The sequence below is a fragment of the Bacillus rossius genome, chromosome 8 (genome assembly GCF_032445375.1).
Source record: "Bacillus rossius redtenbacheri isolate Brsri chromosome 8, Brsri_v3, whole genome shotgun sequence".
Taxonomy (NCBI): Eukaryota; Metazoa; Arthropoda; class Insecta; order Phasmatodea; family Bacillidae; genus Bacillus; species Bacillus rossius.
The window spans coordinates 1,827,840-1,846,628 of record NC_086336.1 but is presented as its reverse complement, the minus strand read 5'-3'; the positions used below and the strand labels follow the sequence as shown (position 1 = coordinate 1,846,628).

General features: G+C 43.7%; 1 protein-coding gene across 2 annotated transcripts in view; it reads right to left on the bottom strand.

Moving 5' to 3' along the window:
- Window positions 1-18,789, bottom strand: part of LOC134535448 (anaphase-promoting complex subunit 1) — a 74,334-nt gene that overhangs the window by 43,427 nt on the left and 12,118 nt on the right. For both annotated transcript variants that reach the window (XM_063374554.1, XM_063374555.1), the window contains exons 9-17: window positions 17,322-17,511; window positions 15,117-15,280; window positions 14,704-14,911; window positions 14,558-14,618; window positions 13,455-13,604; window positions 12,782-13,095; window positions 11,210-11,356; window positions 4,032-4,199; window positions 1,106-1,286 (exon numbers count right to left, since the gene is read on the bottom strand). In XM_063374554.1, coding sequence (XP_063230624.1) covers window positions 1,106-1,286; window positions 4,032-4,199; window positions 11,210-11,356; window positions 12,782-13,095; window positions 13,455-13,604; window positions 14,558-14,618; window positions 14,704-14,911; window positions 15,117-15,280; window positions 17,322-17,511 — 1,583 coding nt within the window. The remainder of the gene's footprint in view (window positions 1-1,105; window positions 1,287-4,031; window positions 4,200-11,209; window positions 11,357-12,781; window positions 13,096-13,454; window positions 13,605-14,557; window positions 14,619-14,703; window positions 14,912-15,116; window positions 15,281-17,321; window positions 17,512-18,789) is intronic.

The window sequence follows — 18,789 nt, the reverse complement described above, 5'->3', positions numbered from 1 at the left end:
TGCAGCGGGGTAGGAGCAGGGAGCAGCAGTCGAGGGCCGACCAACGAGGCGCGCGGTGCAGTGTGCTGTCTTCAGGCGTGACTGGTTCCCCAGCAAGCCACCAGTCCTGCCCGAGTGTTCGGGTCGTGGCAACCCAGTGGGCTGTTTTCCCGAACGGACCAATGTCACCGGATAGTCTCGTCGCTGAGGAACTACCCTACTGCTGTGTCAGTGAGGAACGAGGCTGGGTGGGGTCCCTTGATTCGGCCGATCCAAGGCGAAGGGCCTTGATGGACAGAAGGAAGTTAGTGGTATTGCCCTATGGATTAGACAGGCGTAGAGACAGTGGCTGGTGCTACACCTGCCTTACACTGAGGGGCTTGCTGCCCCGGGAACACTCTGTTTACTGCCTGAGCACGGCCTCCGGGTGGTGCGGGGGGTTGGAGGGGCGACAAGCAGTCAGTTGCACGCACGTTGACGGCCTCTCGACCCCGGCACGTAGAGCGTTGCGGTGGGGGAACTGATTACAATAACAGCTTCATGCACAACTGTTTTAAAAAGCAGATCCAGGTGCCTTTTTAGAATCACAAGGTGAGAATATACTTAGGAGTTATAAAATATATACATATTGTAATTTATGAGGAATATTATTGGAGTGGGGATGTGCAGGGCGACACGCCACCTCACATCCAGCCCAGTCATCCTTACTGAGGCTCATCGTGGTTTCCTTTCTGCTGTGCTTCCGTGACAGAGCACTGTGAAGATAACTAGCCAGCAGTACTGCGCTGTGTAACTAACAGAGCCATTTCATTTTTATAAACATATTCATCTTGCAAATTTCTTTTTATTGCTCATGCTTCTATTCAAATAATTTTGTAAAAGACAGTGTATAGATTGTCTCACATTTCTAAATGTTCCCAATATTTCCACGACTGTTGCCGCAAGAAAAATACAGGATGAATATTATTTTTTTAACATATTGTCACCCTTAACTTTAAAAAAAAACAGAACTACAGCAACAAATCAATAATCACACACCAGCAACTGCTGGTGTACGTGACCGCAGAGTGAATGCGTGGCAACTGAAGTCCAACACAGACCAGCCACAGCGCCGCGCGGCACGTACCTAGCTCGGTCATCAGCAGCACGGCTCGGTGCGGCATGGGGTACTTGGCGCTCGGATACGAGTCCCGCGCCGACGTCACCTCCTCAGGGTCGCCAACCTTGCCCAGGGGAACGTTTAGCTTCACAAAGCCTTCCACTGCCAAGTGAGGGTCCTCGTAGCCATACGTCCGCAGTGCTACCAACTGAAATACACGTCCCTTCCCACATTCACAACTGGAACTGCACATTTTTAAAACTACCCTCAATTATGAACATAAAAATAAATGTCCAAAAGAATATAAATGTTTAAAAAGCTAAATAATGGCAATGAACACAAAATGGTAAATACTTCAACATTACAACATAAGTGTTTAGTTAAATAATTATAATTTATGTTTTGTACACAAACATACAGTTGCTTTATAAGTAATTAAATTTACACTTAATAATGTGTTGGACAGTTAGGCATCTTTGTTGTGTACATGAATGTTTTTGCATATTTATTAAAAAAGTATTGCATATGCTTTACAGTGTGTCTAGCTGTACAGAGCTGAACAGCCAGGAAACCAACAGGAGGTAATCAAGCCGTTCACGCCGACGTCTAAACCTGCACCATGGCGCTAGCAATCTGGCCACATGACAACTTGTGTCCCGCTATGTCACAGGTCAAACGTATGTCATGTGACATAATTATAACTCAAATTTTAAAATATTTAAATTAATATACATTTTCTAATTTACTGTATTTACTCGCATATACGTCGCCATCGCATATAGATCGCACCCATAATTTGAGGTCTTGAATTTGGTATTTAAGATTCCCCCCATATAGATTGCACTGGTAAATTAATGACGCGAACGGCCGGCGCCCCGTGCACAAAAGAGTTAACGGGTACTGTAAAACACCGCTACTACGAGAGCTGATAATGGTGTGATAAATTGTTGTAACAACAAGTACTCGTAATAACCGAATATAGAAAATTGAAGTCAAGTTAGATTCCTGACTTGACAATGGTGTGATAAATTGTTGTAACAACAAGTACTCGTAATAACCGAATATAGAAAATTGAAGTCAAGTTAGATTCCTGACTTGACAATGGTGTGATAAATTGTTGTAACAACAAGTACTCGTAATAACCGAATATAGAAAATTGAAGTTAAGTTAGATTCCTGACTTCTTAAAAAGTCTTAATTGTAGACTATAACTCGAATACAGTGCTTTGTATTGAAAAAATGCACAGAATAAAAGTTGTAGTAAATTTATTTTTGAATAAAAAAGGCCTGTTATGATTTTTTATATCTACAGCGGTTTTCGTTTTAAACGTGCGAGGAAGTCCCCGACACAGAGAAGATAGTAGCTGGGGAAACCATTGCTTCTCCCCTTCCCTTTTTCTACTTGTTTGCCATCCAGGTGCAACATCGCCCTTCGTTTACCATTTTTTTTTGGCGCTAAGTGAATTCGCGTCATGCGAGTTCGGCTATGCTAGCCGGCTGGTTGTTATTTTCGTTCAAAACGTGGCGAAGGAACTTGTGTGGATCAGGTAGAAAACATTCGGCTCTAAACGAAAGATATAAGAACAATGCTATCCTGAAATGCTGTGACATGTTTTTGGAGTAGATAATCACAGTGACAGACAGACAGGATGCGCTCCCGCCCTTGCCATCAACAATGTTTATTTTGACAGCTCAAGCAATTATCTTTTCCACGACCCTTCACAGAGTAAAAAAAGAGAAAAAAACACGTTCGAATGCAGATGAAAAAGTAACTATGCAGTAAAATAAATATATTTACGGCCCTGGTAAATTTTTCTATTCAATAAAATTCGAGGTATTAGTGATTTTTCAGCAGAAACTGCTTTTGACTAATAAACAAATTGTTTCATAATAACTTAAACTTATAAAGTATTTATTAACGGCGAACGACCGTCGTATAAGCCCATAAAAATATTTATTTTACCGAGAATGGACTATACAACCTGGCTTTTGCTGCACGCGGTGTGGGAGGGGAGAAGGATGCTGACAGTTTCTCACGCAGAAGGTTGAAATAAGGGAGGGAATGTGTTTAAATGTTAGTTGGAAAAGGAGGGGAGGGTGTTTTTACATGGTTTGTGGCTCTGGGAGGGATGAGCCTTGAAGAATTAGCAGGGGATGGGAGAGGCAAGCGTCACGTCACGTATGACGTCAAGCCGCAGCTACCGCCAGCCTGGCCGGACGAGTTTCTTACGCTCTCGCAGAAGCTACCACAGCGGCTTTTCGTGCGGGCGGGTAAGATAACATGACAGCTGAGACGGCTTTTCGTGCGATTGTGGACGCGCCGAGCTCGGCTAGACACTGCCCCCAGCTCTCGCCAAGATAAACGTGAACACACAGCGCCCAACAACAAAGTGTAATAGACTTGTTTTTCAGCCGATTTTACTCAAATTTTAAACTTTCTCTGCTCAAATTTTTCACGGTTTCTCAAAAAACGGTCGTATAAACGGAATGGAGCATCAGAGGGGGGTCGCATCGGTGGGATTCTACTGTATTGAAAAAAAAAATTCCTCAAAAATTTTAAACATTTTTTCTTCACATATAGGTCACACTTCATTTTTTCCCCATCAAATCTGGTAAAATTGCCGCGACCTATATGCGAGTAAATACGGTATTTACTCTAGAACTTTTAACTACACTCTAAATGTTTTTTTTTTTTTAATTCTGAAAAAAAAAAAACTGTTTAAACAAAAATATATAATAAAATATGAAGTAGTAACACGCAATGAAACAAAACTCATAAATTTGAATTTACTGGAGACATAATGAGCTGATACAGTTGTTATGGAACTACTATTACACTTTAAGACCTCAAAAAATGTCTCTTTAAAATATAACATAATGAGCATTTTTCTGCCCTAGGAATCAGCGCCATACAGCCGCTGGCTAAACGCCGGTAGTAATGGAACCACACAGACCTGCACAATGTTCTTCGAGGTCTTGTTCAGGCGACTGATGTACGGGTAAGGCACACACTCTTGTCCCAACAGCATGTCGTGCAAGTGTTGGAAAATATCCGGGGGCTCCATCGGCACAGCGTTCAGGTTGGCAAGTTTCTTCAAATCAGCATCTTGGAACTGGCTTTCCTGGATTCAAATATAAATATTATAATTGTGCAGAATTATAAAAAATTATAAAACAAACCTGACTTTTTTTGTAAAAAAAACTGAATTAAACTAAGGTAACGAAAAAAATTAGTCCCTGTTTCATGAAAAAAATTAAGATGTAATTCAAACTTATTTATCATGTACTGATAAGACCAGCAAATACAAAACATGTTATTTATTACCTTACATATAAACCTGCTGTTTCGTATAAACTAGTCTATAAATGATGTTAGGAGGTAATTTAACTTTGAGATGTTGGTGACACTGACTGTGGAAGAATACCGTTACCAGGCGCCATTTTCTGACTGTTCGGTTCGTGGTTTTAGAGAGTTCGTTATGTGCGGAACTTTGGAGCAACTTCGGTGGTTGGTTGAAGATTACCGGGAACAATGGGTGTGCCGTGCACACAATACGGGTTGTGGGATGTAGGACTGGTGCGGTGACGTGTGTATGGACAATTCCGTGGACTTATATCAGTCGCAATTACCTGCGTGGTCCTCCGGTGGAAGCATGGATTCAACTTTAGAACAAGGGAGCGGTACCGTTCGATGGTAAACATTGGTCCTACGGGCCGGATATACAACGAATCGGCACAGAAAAACAGTCTGCGTCCTGTGGATATATTCGTAAAGTTGGTTGGGCGTATTGATAAATACGTGTGGTTGATGACGTATTTATGTCGAACTTGAATACATAATCGAGATATTGAAAATCGATTTTTATTCTATTCAGATGTAATCGAATCTAGTGTTTTTGTTTACGTTTACCGTTTGATATTTTCACGTTTAACGATTGTGAAGATTGTTCCCTGCTTTAAGATGTCTCGAAGTCAATTAGAAGCAAGATTGCAGCTCGTTAAGGGGCGTATGAACCGTTTGGTGAAACTAGCTAATGAGGTGGAGAAGGATAAAGGCCGTGTGGAATTATTGAAGGCTCATTTTCAGGATATTAGTAAGCTTAGAGATGAATTTGAAGACGGACAGATACAGCTTGCTTCCGAGTCAAGTGAGGTGAGTGACCAATCTGCCAGTAGTTATGATGCCGAAATTGAAGAATTTGATATTGCATATTACAGAATTCAGGAAATTTACACTAGAATTGTTACTCCTGTTATCTCTTCTCAAGTTTCTCGAGCAGAACAAAGGCCTGTGTCCAGCTGTGTGAAACTTCCTAAACTACAGCTACCAACGTTTTCTGGTGAAGCTAGTCAGTGGACTAGTTTCTTTGACTTATTTAATGCATTGGTGAATGAAAATAAATCCTTGTCAGCCGTGGAGAAACACCAGTATTTACTTACCTCACTATCAGGAGACCCATTTAATCTCATCAAAAACCTGCCACTCTCAACAGAAAATTATGAGCTGGCATGGAAGACATAAACAGATAGGTACCAGGATGTGCAAAAAATAGCGACTGCTCATTGGGAAAATATAACAAGGTTTCCAGCATTAACTGCAAATCCGCTTGCTTTAAGGAAACTAGTTGATGTGATAAAGGAAAACCTTGGTGCCTTGAAGGTGTTGAAATTCCCGGTGAGTGAGTGGAGTTTTGTGCTCTTAAATACTGTGTTGCCAAAGTTGGATTCAGACACTCGGTGCCAATTTGAGTTAGCACACAAGGATGTGAAAATGCCAAGTTTTGAACAACTGCTTGATTTCCTGGAAGGTCGCTGCAAGGCATTGGTAGCAGCTGACATCTCCGAGTTATCGATTAGCTCTACATCACGGCATGTTGTCAGAAAACAGATGCATCCAGGGGCACCTCAAACTATGCGTAGAGTATTTTTTTCAAATTCTCAGGAGCAAGAATGTGTCATTTGTCACAGTAGTCATACAATTTACAGATGCCCAGTGTTTGCCAGCCTATCAAACCCTGAAAAACGTGAGAAGGTGCGAGTTCATAACCTTTGCTTCAATTGTCTGAAACACCATAAGGCCAGGGACTGCACTTCAACCTTCAAGTGTACTCATTGTGATCGACGTCATCATTCATTGCTTCATTCAAGTGATAAAGGGTCTAGTGAGCTGCAAGGTAATTCAGACACTGAAAGAAGTGGAGTTATACGAGGAAGCAGTGAGGTAAATGGTAACACATCCATTGCTAATAGACCTGTGCGTGATGTGGGTCCAGAAAATGGCTCTCATGTGGTATCGTTGACAAGTTCAGGGATTCCAGCACCCACTGTAATTCTTGGTACTGCACTAGTACATATTCAGGATGCATGGGGAAACGGCCTACAAGTGCGTGCATTGCTTGACTCTGGTTCCCAATCATCATTCATTTCCGAGAGCTGTGTAAGGCAGTTGGGTTTACAACGGAGGAGGGCCCATATTTCAGTGCTGGGATTAGGACAGTCGGTTGTTGAAGCCAACAAGGGACTTGTGACCTGTACTCTCTCTCCATGTCAGCAGGAAGGACAGCAGTTGATAATTGATGCATTGATTCTAAAGAACCTGATGTCTGGCATGCCATGTGCTAGAGTATCTCATCAAGTGTGCCAACAGTATACAGAGTTGCAGTTGGCTGACCCAGGATTTCACACTCCAGGACCAGTTGACTTACTTCTAGGAGCAGATGTCTATCCGGAAGTGTTTGATGGTGGGCGGTATCCAGTACCTTCAGGCTACCCTGCTGCTTTTCACACCATTTTTGGATGGGTTTTGATGGGGAAGATCACACACAGAACCCACAACCCACAAGATGTCAAATGTAATTCTGATGATTCAGCTAATCAGGTGGTGTCGTTATTTACATCGACTCTAACCACTCACAACCTATCAGATGTCCTTCGCCAATTCTGGGAGAGTGAAGAACTGCCCCCAATGAAGCATTGTAATCCAGATGATCGTGAGTGTGAAGAGCATTTTCTTCAAACACATTCACGTGATGCTGATGGACGGTTTACAGTACGCTTGCCATTCAAGGATTTTCCTCCAGACCTGGGTGTTTCTCGCCCCCAAGCAGTAAACCGATTACAGCAGCTAGAACGTCGCTTGGCACGCAATCCAGGGCTGAAGTCTGAGTACTGTAATTTCCTTAGAGAATATCAAGATCTTGGCCACATGCATCCTTTGAGCGATGAAAATATGCAAGGCGCTAAGTATTATATCCCTCATCACTGTGTACTGAAGGAAACCAGCTCTACCACGAAACTAAGAGTTGTTTTTGATGCTTCAGCGGCTACTTCATCGGGAGATTCATTAAATGACACACTGAAAAAGGGACCTCGGCTACAAAATGATGTGGTGGAAATTATAACCAAATTCCGTCTTCATCCTGTTGTGTTGACTGCAGATATATGTAAAATGTATAGGCAGATCCACCTGCATCCAGAAGATAAGCCGTACCAGGTGATTCTATGGCGAGAGAACTCAAATGAACCTATTCAGGAATTTCAGCTGGACACTTGTCACTTATGGTATGTCGACTGCACCATTTCTGGCCATGAGGTCTTTACAACAGCTTGCACTCGAAGAGAAGGAAAAATATCCTAAGGCATCACAAGTATTAATCGAAGATATTTTTGTGGATGATGTGTTGACAGGTGCTTCAACAGTGTCAACTGCACTTGAGTTGCAACGTGATTTGATTGATCTGCTGAAACTCGGTGGGTTTGAATTAAGGAAGTGGTCAAGCAATCATGAAGCATTGTTGCAAGCAGTTCCTGAGGATCACCGAGAATGCCCACTTTAATTCCAAGAAGATGGTGGTGAAGAAATTAAGGTTCTAGGAGTGTTCTGGGATGCAACAAGTGATAGATTTTCCTACCATTTCAGCAAGTTCAGTGAAACCATAACCAAACGAGGCATGTTGTCCAACATTGCTCAGATTTATGATCCCTTGGGATGGATTGCTCCAGTAGTCTTCCAAGCAAAACTGCTCCTTCAACATCTATGGCTGTTAGGCATTGATTGGGACGAACCCCTACCGTCAGACTTGAAGAAGACATGGCGTGACTTCATTGTACAGGTTCCTTCTCTTAGAAGTTTACGTATTCCTCGGTATGTGAGCACCCATAGCAACACCACTTTCGAGCTTCATGGTTTCAGTGATGCGTCCATCAATGGCTACTCTGCAGTAGTATATTTGAGGGTGTCGGGGAACGGGCCTGAGGTCACAATCAACATATTAATGGCCAAGACAAGAGTAGCACCACTCAAGACAGTCACACTTCCACGTCTCGAGCTTCTTGGGGCCAATCTGCTGGTGAACCTTTTTAAGGTTATTGAGAATGTAGTGTCAAACCACATATCCATTTCAGCTGTTACTGCATGGTGTGATTCAACAGTCGTTTTGTCATGGATTCGAACGTCACCCCATCGTCTCAAAACATTTGTGGCTAATCGAGTGTCGCAAACCCAAGAGTGCAAGATACCCATACGCTGGCGACACGTATCTTCTCATGACAACCCAGCTGATTGTGCTTCAAGAGGCTTGATGCCTAAGGAGCTGCTTGGTCATCAGTTGTGGTGGCAAGGACCAGGGTGGCTTGCACGCAGGGAGGAGGAATGGCCAGCTATCATCACCACCCTTCAGAATGTTCCAGAGTACAACGCAGAAACAAGGGTGCCAGAAGTAATATCAATGGCTACACAAGTCAGTTCACTGAAACTTGATTGTCTGGAGAGGTTCGTGGTTGACACTGCTGAGAGTTGTGGCGTACATCCTACGTTTTGTTTCCAACCTCAAGATCCCTAGGGTGAAGCGTGAATTGGGTCCGCTGACACCGGCCGAACTGGAATCGGCAAGGAAGGTTGTTGTTAAACAAGTTCAACAAGATTCGTTCAAGACTGACCTTGACAATCTTGTTCAAGGCAGAAGCTGTTCCTCCAACCTCAGATCCCTTGACCCACTCCTAGATAAGGACGGCATCATGAGAGTCGGAGGACGACTTCATCATTCAGCCATGAGTTTCGACGAGAAACATGCAACCTTACTGCCCAAGGAAGGTCATGTCACGAATCTCATTGTTGACTATTACCACAAACAATGTCTTCATGGTGGTCTGGCAACAACACTGGCAGTGATTCGTAGCACATTTTGGATATTGTCTGCAAGAAGGTTAGTGAAGTCAAGAATTCACAAATGCCTTAGGTGTTGGCGATTCAATGCTGAACACATTCAGCCCATCATGGGCAGTCTCCCTGTTAACAGGGTGCGGGAATCACGACCATTTCAGAGTGTCGGAGTTGATTTTGGAGGTCCCTTTTCAATCAAAAGCTCTCAACTTCGTAATGCCCTCATACTCAAGGCATATTTGTGCTTGTTTGTTTGCCTTGCTACTAAGGCCGTTCACTTGGAGGTAGTTTCTTCATTGTCTACTAATGCATTTTTGAATGCTTTTTATAGATTTGTTTCTAGGAGAGGTTTATGCAAGGATGTCTACAGCGATTGCGGTACAAACTTTGTTGGTGCACGTCGCTACCTTTCAGAAATGGAACAACTTCTTGGAGACCCAACCAATTCAAATAAGGTTGCTACTCAGCTGGCAAACAAGGGCATTCAGTGGCACCTAAACCCTCCTGCTGCACCACACTTCGGGGGGATTTGGGAAGCTGGTGTGAAGGCTGCCAAACACCACCCGAAGAGAGTTGTTGGTCAGCAAAGTTTAACCTTTGAAGAGCTGACAACGTTGTTTGTCCAAATTGAGGCAATCTTGAACTCTCGCCCACTGTGCGAGATCTCATCCGATCCTAATGATCTTGATGTGTTGACTCCTGCCCATTTCATGATTGGGGAAACATTGTTGGCTCCACCATCTGCAAATCTGACAGACCTTTCAATGAAGAGACTGGACCGATATCAACTTCTTCAGCAGTCTGTTCAACATTTCTGGCTGCGGTGGTCCAAGGAGTATCTGAACACTCTCCAGCAACGAGTGAAGTGGAAAACCAGGGGCACAGTCCTCAACGTAGGAGACCTTGTAGTAGTAAAGGAAGACAGTCTTCCACCGCTTCAATGGCAACTTGGTCGCGTTCTGACTCTCTATCCAGGAAAGGATGGAGTTTCTAGAGTAGCTGACATAAAAACTGCCTGTGGTTTGCTCAAGAGGCCAGTGGTGAAGCTATGTCACCTTCCTGCTCAGTGAATTGTGCCGTGTCTCTGATGGGTGTATATAATGTCATTAAGGTTGTAGGCTCAAGAGTTGACTGAAAATTTGTATAATTTTGGTGGGCGGTATGTTTCGTATAAACTAGTCTATAAATGATGTTAGGAGGTAATTTAACTTTGAGATGTTGGTGACACTGACTGTGGAAGAATACCGTTACCAGGCGCCATTTTCTGACTGTTCGGTTCGTGGTTTTAGAGAGTTCGTTATGTGCGGAATTTTGGAGCAACTTCGGTGGTTGGTTGAAGATTACCGGGAACAATGGGTGTGCCGTGCACACAATACGGGTTGTAGGACTGGTGCGGTGACGTGTGTATGGACAATTCCGTGGACTTATATCAGTCGCAATTACCTGCGTGGTCCTCCGGTGGAAGCATGGATTCAACTTTAGAACAAGGGAGCGGTACCGTTTGATGGTAAACACCTGCAATTATCATAAAACTATGATGTACCACAAAGTTACTCATGCAGCCACTGTTAACACATATTCAGGTAACGTTGAAAAGAAATACATTTCCTTAACCTTGCCTCACTTCACAGTGTCACTAGTGTCAGACTGCAGACGCCCTGCGTTTGGACTTGTAAATACATATTGTGTGTTAATTTAGTGTATAGTGTATGAACTTCCCGTGCTGCTTGCAAGTTTTTACAAGTTGGCTGCCTGCCTGCCAAGGGCTTCCCGGCAACGAAGCAACAACAGTTGTTCGACCATCACGGCGGTGAGTCGTGCTGTCGTGCATGCTTGCTGCCAGTCGAGTTGTTCGCGAGTGAATCTTTATTAATTGTGTCGTTTCATCTGGATTATACAGTCTCGTACGTCTCTGGACGAAACGCCGCGCTCGCGGAGGTGTGCGAGTGTGCGTGCGTGCGTGGCACTCACCCGGGCGGGCGCGAGCGCGCAGTGGCGGGGGAAGTCGCGCCAGTAGTGCTGCACGTACTCCGGCAGCCGCAGGTCGCCGGCCAGCTGGTGCAGCAGCCGTGCCAGCAGCGGCAAGCCCTCGTAGAGCAGCACGTTCAGCTTCAAGTCCTGCCGACAGTCCGTCCGTGTCTCGTGTGCGTGCGTGACCTCCGGCTCCACGTGCCGGCGTCGTCACGCGCGCTTGCACTGCCGTCACGAGTCACGCTCGGCTGAGGCAGTACACGCTTCGTCACCGCTCAGTACCAGAACAACGTTGGGCTTCACTCAAACTCATTCAGCAGACACTGAAGATAAATATTTGGTGAATACAATAGCACAACACACAGCCCAGAAGTTCGTTCTACACTTTACAAGAGTATATATGAATGGCTCTGGTAAATGCTTTTATTTTAAATACTTTTAATTTTTTTCATGGTAAATTAGAAAATTACTTGTAATTGTGTTGCTAACTGAACACAAACTGAATGTTTCGATTTAACAGTTTTTTTTTAAAACAATGCAGTTTATTTATTTTTAGTATTTTAAATAATAAAATGAAGTGAAAAACTTCTTAACATTATTTAATTTTCGTTTTGGAAGTGGTGGATATTTTAATCTCAGTGCACATCCCCCTCCCCCCTCCCTCTACAGTTGAATAGCAGTCAGTAGATGTGCCACAAAGTAAACCATGAAGGCAGACGTAGTAGTGCACACTTCCTATATTCTTTCAAGTGCTGACCCATCAAAGACCAACTGACATGATAATAGGGATCTGATATAGGGATTAGATATTAGATAATAATAAATTAGTTATTCTGTATTCGTGAATAATTTAATATTCTATTCAATATTTGAAATTTTTTTTTATTATTCACTACTAATAGATACACCAAGTGGCACTCATTGAAAAAATGTAATTTAAATAATGTAACATTATCAAAGTTAGGATAATTTATTGAATTTTAGATTTTTTTTTTTTTTAAATATACATACTACAGTTTTACATGTATAATGAGATAATCAGTTGGATTAACAAAATTATTTTCAAAATTAAAATTAATATTTCTTATTTTCTTTTATTTACATCTCATTTAAATATATATATATATATATATATATATATATATATATATATATATATATATATATATATATATATATATATATATATATGTGTGTGTGTGTGTGTGTGTGTGTGTGTGTGTGTGTGTGTGTGTGTGTGTGTGTGTATAAATTAGTGAGGTGTAAAATTATATATATATATATATATATACATATATATATATATATACACACACACATATTATATATATACAAATATATATACATATATACATATATATATATATATATATATATATATATATATATATATATATACACACACATATATACATACACATATATATATATATTATATTGTTTATCAATTTATTGAAATTTCAAAAAACATTTTTGGGCACTGATGAAATATGCAAATAATTAGTTTTCACTGAATGTTAAATTCCATTTGAAGAGTATCCTATGCTGGTGAGTAATGTGATATTGCCCCACCTGGTAGAGCAGGTGCAGGGTGAAGAGCACCAGCGGGGCGGAGCAGAAGAGCGGCGCGGCGCTGCTGACGCGGCCCGTCTCCGAGCCACCGGCGTCACCGGCGACCGTGTCGGGCGCGGCGCCCGCGCACTGCAGCCCCAGCAGCGCCCCGAGGCCCCAGGACAGGGCCCTGTGGTGGGCCGAGCCCTGCAGCAGGTGCCAGTCCCCCGGCGTGCCCCCCTCCGAGGAGCGCCTCCGCTTGGCCAGCACGCTCGGCCGGTCGGGGTCCCTCGCGCCCGCGCCCGCCAGCTTCTCCACGTCGTACCCCAGCAGCTCTGCACACGCATGTTCCACTGCTGCGCACTGTTGCCAGACACTGCCCACATCACTTTCATTACTTGCTGCCTATGTACTTCAAATGCCGAACAAGAGCTTGTTTAAAATCATGCCTGTAAATTTTTTTTCTTCACTGCTGTTAGTATTTTGAGTTTGAAATGCTGAAAATGGTGAATTTTAGAACGAACATGCATGTCTTGAATTAGGTTTGGGTGAAGTTCTTTCTTTGGAAACAGTTAGTTATAGTTAACTGTTAACCAGTCCAGCACATGGACCTGAACACTACGCTTGCTGACTCGGGGAACCGGCAAGAAGGAATGCTCCCGGTGTTTGAGCCAGTAATGCGGGGCGGCCTCACCCAGCAGTGTGTCTGCGAAGAGCTCCCACTCGTGGGCGGGCGACAGGTCCCGCGTGCCCGGGGCGTTGCGCACCCCGTACCACCTGACGGCCAGCTGCATGGCCAGGTCCCGCTGCAGCACCAGCTGCAAGGCCTCCACGCTCCTCGCCACTGCCACACACACACACACACACACTCACTCACGAGCGTGGTGCTCCACCCTCGCACTGTGCCGTACACAAGTGGAAAAAAAGGGGGGGACGACAATGATTTTACGTGATAATGTCATAAGAAAACATTGATGAAAAATTGCACAATTTGTAATTTTCAAACATTATTTACAGTTTTTTAGCTAATTTAATTTAAATAATTTGTTTGAATATAATCACGAACAATTAGTTAAAAAAAGCCCGCCTTAACCTGTTCGATATTATGGAAGATTTTCCTCGCACGGTGGTTGGCCGGTTCTCGCACGCTCGGCTCAGGCGGAAAGTGACAATTTTTCGTGCGTGCAGCCGGCGTTCATTGATTTATAAGACGTTATCATGTAAAAAATTGCAAAAAAATAATAAAAAAATTACATAGGAGAGAAAAAAAATGAACTAAGAAGTCGGACAACAAATCGCTTAAAAGTTAAATGAACATCATTGGTATAAATAAATGAAAAATGAAAGAATCAGGTACATGCTTACGCAGGGCAAACCTTGATAAATCGAGCAGTGCCAAGCAGAATCGGGACCAAAATTCACTCAAAGCGTTCGGTCAGTTAAAGACTCGGCACAGGCCTACATTCCAGGTGTGCCGGTCAGGCACCGCACTTAATTTCTGAGGTTCAATCAAGATATTCTCAAAAACCTTGGCTAAAAACATGTAGAAAAATAAGGTTCTTTGATCAGAATAAACAGATTCCATAACCGAGAAATAACAAAATGCTGTATCTTGTAAACAGTTCATTTCTCTTTAGCATTAGTGATATCATTACCAGAGGCACAGTTTACTGAAACTACATGTTTGCTTTAATGTTTATTAAGTACGCTGATGAAAGAAGGAATTATCCAATGCGTTCTGTTACTAATTATTTCCCGGCCTCATACGCTACGCCACGTCGCACGCTGACAGCTTACCGAGGGGAGAGGTGCACAGGTCGGGCAAGGCTATCCGGAACATGGAGCCGTCGCTGTACTCCTGGAACAACAACAGGGGGAGGTGTCGGTGTTGTTGGCAGATCGGAGGAGACGGAGGAGTCACGTCCGACCGGGAAGACACGCACCAAGGACAGCCTGTTGGCCACAGAGTCCCGCAGCGCCACCAGCTGCCCCCGGAGCGGGGTGGAGGGCGTGATCTTCACGTTGCCCTCGCTGCCCTGCGGCTCCACGGGGGACAGCAGGTGGACCCCCTCGTCGAAGCTGGGCTCCGTGGCCGGGGTGGAGCGCGAGTGAGTCCCCACGAGGCTCGACGTCAGGATCAGACTGCTGCGCCTGAACACGTTGAAGTGTCGTGAGGCAGAAGACCACCTCAGTCAACCTCACTTCCAGCGCCGAGACAGTACAGACTCTTATGGTAGAGCCATACAGAGAGAATCTGGCTAATAATTAGTGTTACAAAAATAACTGTAAAAGACAACAAAAGGAATTTCAAAACAAATGTATATTTATTAATAAACTACTGATGGGGGCAGCTCACTTGGGCAGGCAGGGCGAGGCGAAGTGCGTCCCGAACAGCGACAGGTAGGAGGAGGTGGTCAGGGCCGAGTGTATGCCCGCCACGTGCAGCTTGCCCACCACGCTGAGGCCCGAGTACAAGCTGACTCCCCCGGCCGTGTCCAGCACGGCTACCAGCTGCAGCTGCTGCAACCACAACCACACGTCCGGCACTCTCGCCGCCTCCACTCCTTGCATTCCCCCACTTTCAGGTACCCACGACGGGCGTGCTAACGTGACTTACCCAACTAGTGGTGCAAATGACCTTCAAAATATTTTAAAAAATGTAAAAGTCACTAGAACCACCACGTGAGCGAGGTACCTCAGCGAGAGGCGAGTGAGCTGACCACTGAGCCTTAGAGACATGACGAGGACGTGGAGCATGACACTAGTGGACAGTTTGTTTTTTGTCCCACTCTGTACAATATTTTACAACAGCGATGGTATGTTCACTATGTCTGTTCGCACTTGACTAGTACGATTTAAATAACATCTCATCACGACACGTACAAACAAACAATGATTCTTAGAACCCTTAATAGAGTTTTCCACGACAGCAGATGGTAGCACATACAAAAATAAAACAAGTCGACATAACCACAATCTGTTAGTAATGTGAAATTACATAGCTCTAAAAATACCACCCTCCAAAATGTTCTCCATCATACACACTAGGTCCCTGTACCAATTATATCACAATCTCACTAATCAAGTGGACGCGGGTACAGATTGACCAGTCACGGCACATGCTGACAGTAGCCGGTCACCGCCAGGGAGCAGCACTGACTGCCGCTGGACCGGGTCCACTCGCCACGTGGCGGCAGGGTGTGCCACTGTTGCCGTGTCAACTGCCACCGATCCAGTCGCTGCAATACTAGGTCTGGCAATTTCTGGGTGGGGGGAGCGGCATAGAGCTGGGCCAATACCTATTCCCGATCTATTAATATGCCGACAGTGCCATTTTACCAATTGTCATGATCCGAATCATGCTCTCAGATACTGCATGCAGATCTGCTACCATGTTTACCCGCCGAAGAGTCACCCCTGCATGCAAGTGACATATATAGTTTTGGTCATAAAAAGCTAAAATTTTCACCATAAGCATCACCCTCGAATATGGGTTGCATCACATATCTGTCTTCAGTAGAGTTCCATAAATACAAGTGAAGTCTTATGTTCTGCCTCTCAGCTGACACATATAAGAAATACGAAATGGTGTTGATTCTTGGGCTTTATTCACTTCTGTGCTGCTCAGGGCCGGAGTAGCGGCAGTCATGGGCCACTTCTCTTCCCCTCCAAACTTCATGGCTCTTCCTTTACCCTCACCACCTGACAATAAACACCAGTATTTCCCTTCCCATCCATTGTACTCTTTTTTTTACCCGTCCCTTTCTCAAAGAGAGGAAAGTCGGCGAGCGAATCTTTATTGTTAGTTGCTTCTATGAAGACCAGCTCACGTGTTACTTAATTTTTGCGGGCAGTTTTTTCACGCATTATAAATTATATTTTGGACAATGTTGGACCAAACAAACCTGTCAAGACAGACACATGCAGGTGGTGCACGGGGGCACCACCAATCACTGCCACAAGGCCACACGCACTCACTCTAGCTCCCCCCCCCCCCCCCCCCTCCACCATGCCGGCGCCGGCCTGGCTGGTCTGCCGGCAGTAACGGCACAGCTCACTGCACTTCACACGCACTGATGAGATGTTTTAACTAAACAATTCATCCTCACTCGTGACATTGTATGTCTCAAAACCCAACACGTTTGTAAACTTAATTCAAAATTAACATAAACCTCAGAGACAAGCAGGCAGGAAGTTGGGTCACTTTAGCTGCCAGCAATCACGCTGAGATTGAAACATGTGCTAGTAAAGTTCTCACAGCCCGGCCAAAGAAGGGCCCTGGCCTGGTCCCCTCGTGCCACAACACTGCTCCGAGGTCTCACCGCTGCCTCCGCTCCCACCAGACGTGCTTCTCCTTCACAGCCAGAACTCATCCACCGGCACCTCGCTGCACGTCACGTGGGAGTACATAGCGACTTCGCTGCCATCACGTGCCAGAGAGTACAACACCGAGCAACGAACCACCGAGATTCACTTCTCAAACTTCCTATTCGTAAAACAACTCAACATGACCATACACTCACAACATACAGAATGTTGAAAGGACAAGAAACTAACTAACCGGCACGTTGACAGCGTCGGCGGCAGGCACGCTGGACTCCAAGCCAAAGATAAGTTGCTGCTCGATGTTCGCCTTTTCGAGGCGAGTGTAGTACAGTCTGCTCCGAGACACGACCAAATAGCACAGATACGTCTGGCCAACAAAGTCCGAACTGAAAAACGCCTTGCTGGCCGCACCACCTCCGCTTTCCCTGCAACACAGCTACCAACATGACAGACACCACCGATTCCAATTGCATAGACATGTATCGTGTCCACCACGATTAACAGAAACTGCAATTTATAACTTTAAATTAAACTGGCTCACTTAAGACAGTCAAAAACTGTATCACAACCAACTCTACACAAATATTTTATTAGTTTAACTACCTTGAAACCTTTGGGATTGGAACCCAATATGGCTCCAATATTTGAATTAAAATAGGTTCAGACAATTCCAGTCAAAAATCGTTAGTTTTAGTTAATTGAGCACAAAAACATTTCACAGTATACAATATGATAATACAACAAAAGTGTACTAACAAATTTACGTGTGTTTTTACCATGGCACATGCTTTAAGAGTTCAGTTACTGTTAAGTAAAGCAAAATGACCATAGAAAAATTTTCAGAAAGCTTAAAGTTTACCAATACCATGCAAAATAAATCTCTCATAAAGCAAAAGCTTATTTAAAACACACCTTTCTATTTCCCAAAATATATTTACATCACATACAGACCTAAATGACAGAGAAAATCTTCAATTTGCAGTAATTTAACTCCAGACACATTAGTCTATCTGCGAGTAATCATGAGTCATTGGGCCAGGCAACAAGGCCTCAACGTTCTACAATCAAGCCTATTCTTCTTGTCAATAAAGGTACGTTGCCTACGGGCTTAAATGTCATTTGGAACCAATTCATAACTCAAAGCTCAAATTCAGTGCCCCTGGTTTGGTGGTTACGAATGTCAACAAACACTTGAGACAGTTAGGGCCACTTACACAGCTAGGAAAGTAAGATCCAAGCAAAAAAACTTTGCACGTTTATCAAATGAAAAAATACTATCCATTGCAAGACTGTTGAGTCTATCCTTGCCAAGAGTTGGAGGAGCGAGCAAGCCACAAGTACACACTCGTTTGTGACCGCGAATCACAACTGTGACTTTGAAGATGGCCCTACAGATCTTCTTATAGTAGAGGTTGTCGAATAAGACTGGATGGCAATGTTGCTTATGTTTTTACAATTTAAATTACCTATTAATTTTATATATATATATATATATATATATATATATATATATATATATATATATATATATATATATATATATATATATATATATATATATATATATATATATGAGTGAGGACCCAAAAAACCCGGACTGAGAGCACACTGCCAATTGTAGACGTAATACAGAATTCTTCCACTAGATGGAACTAATCCTTCACTAAAGTTGCCTAGAAGGCATCAGTTTGTAGGTTAATGTT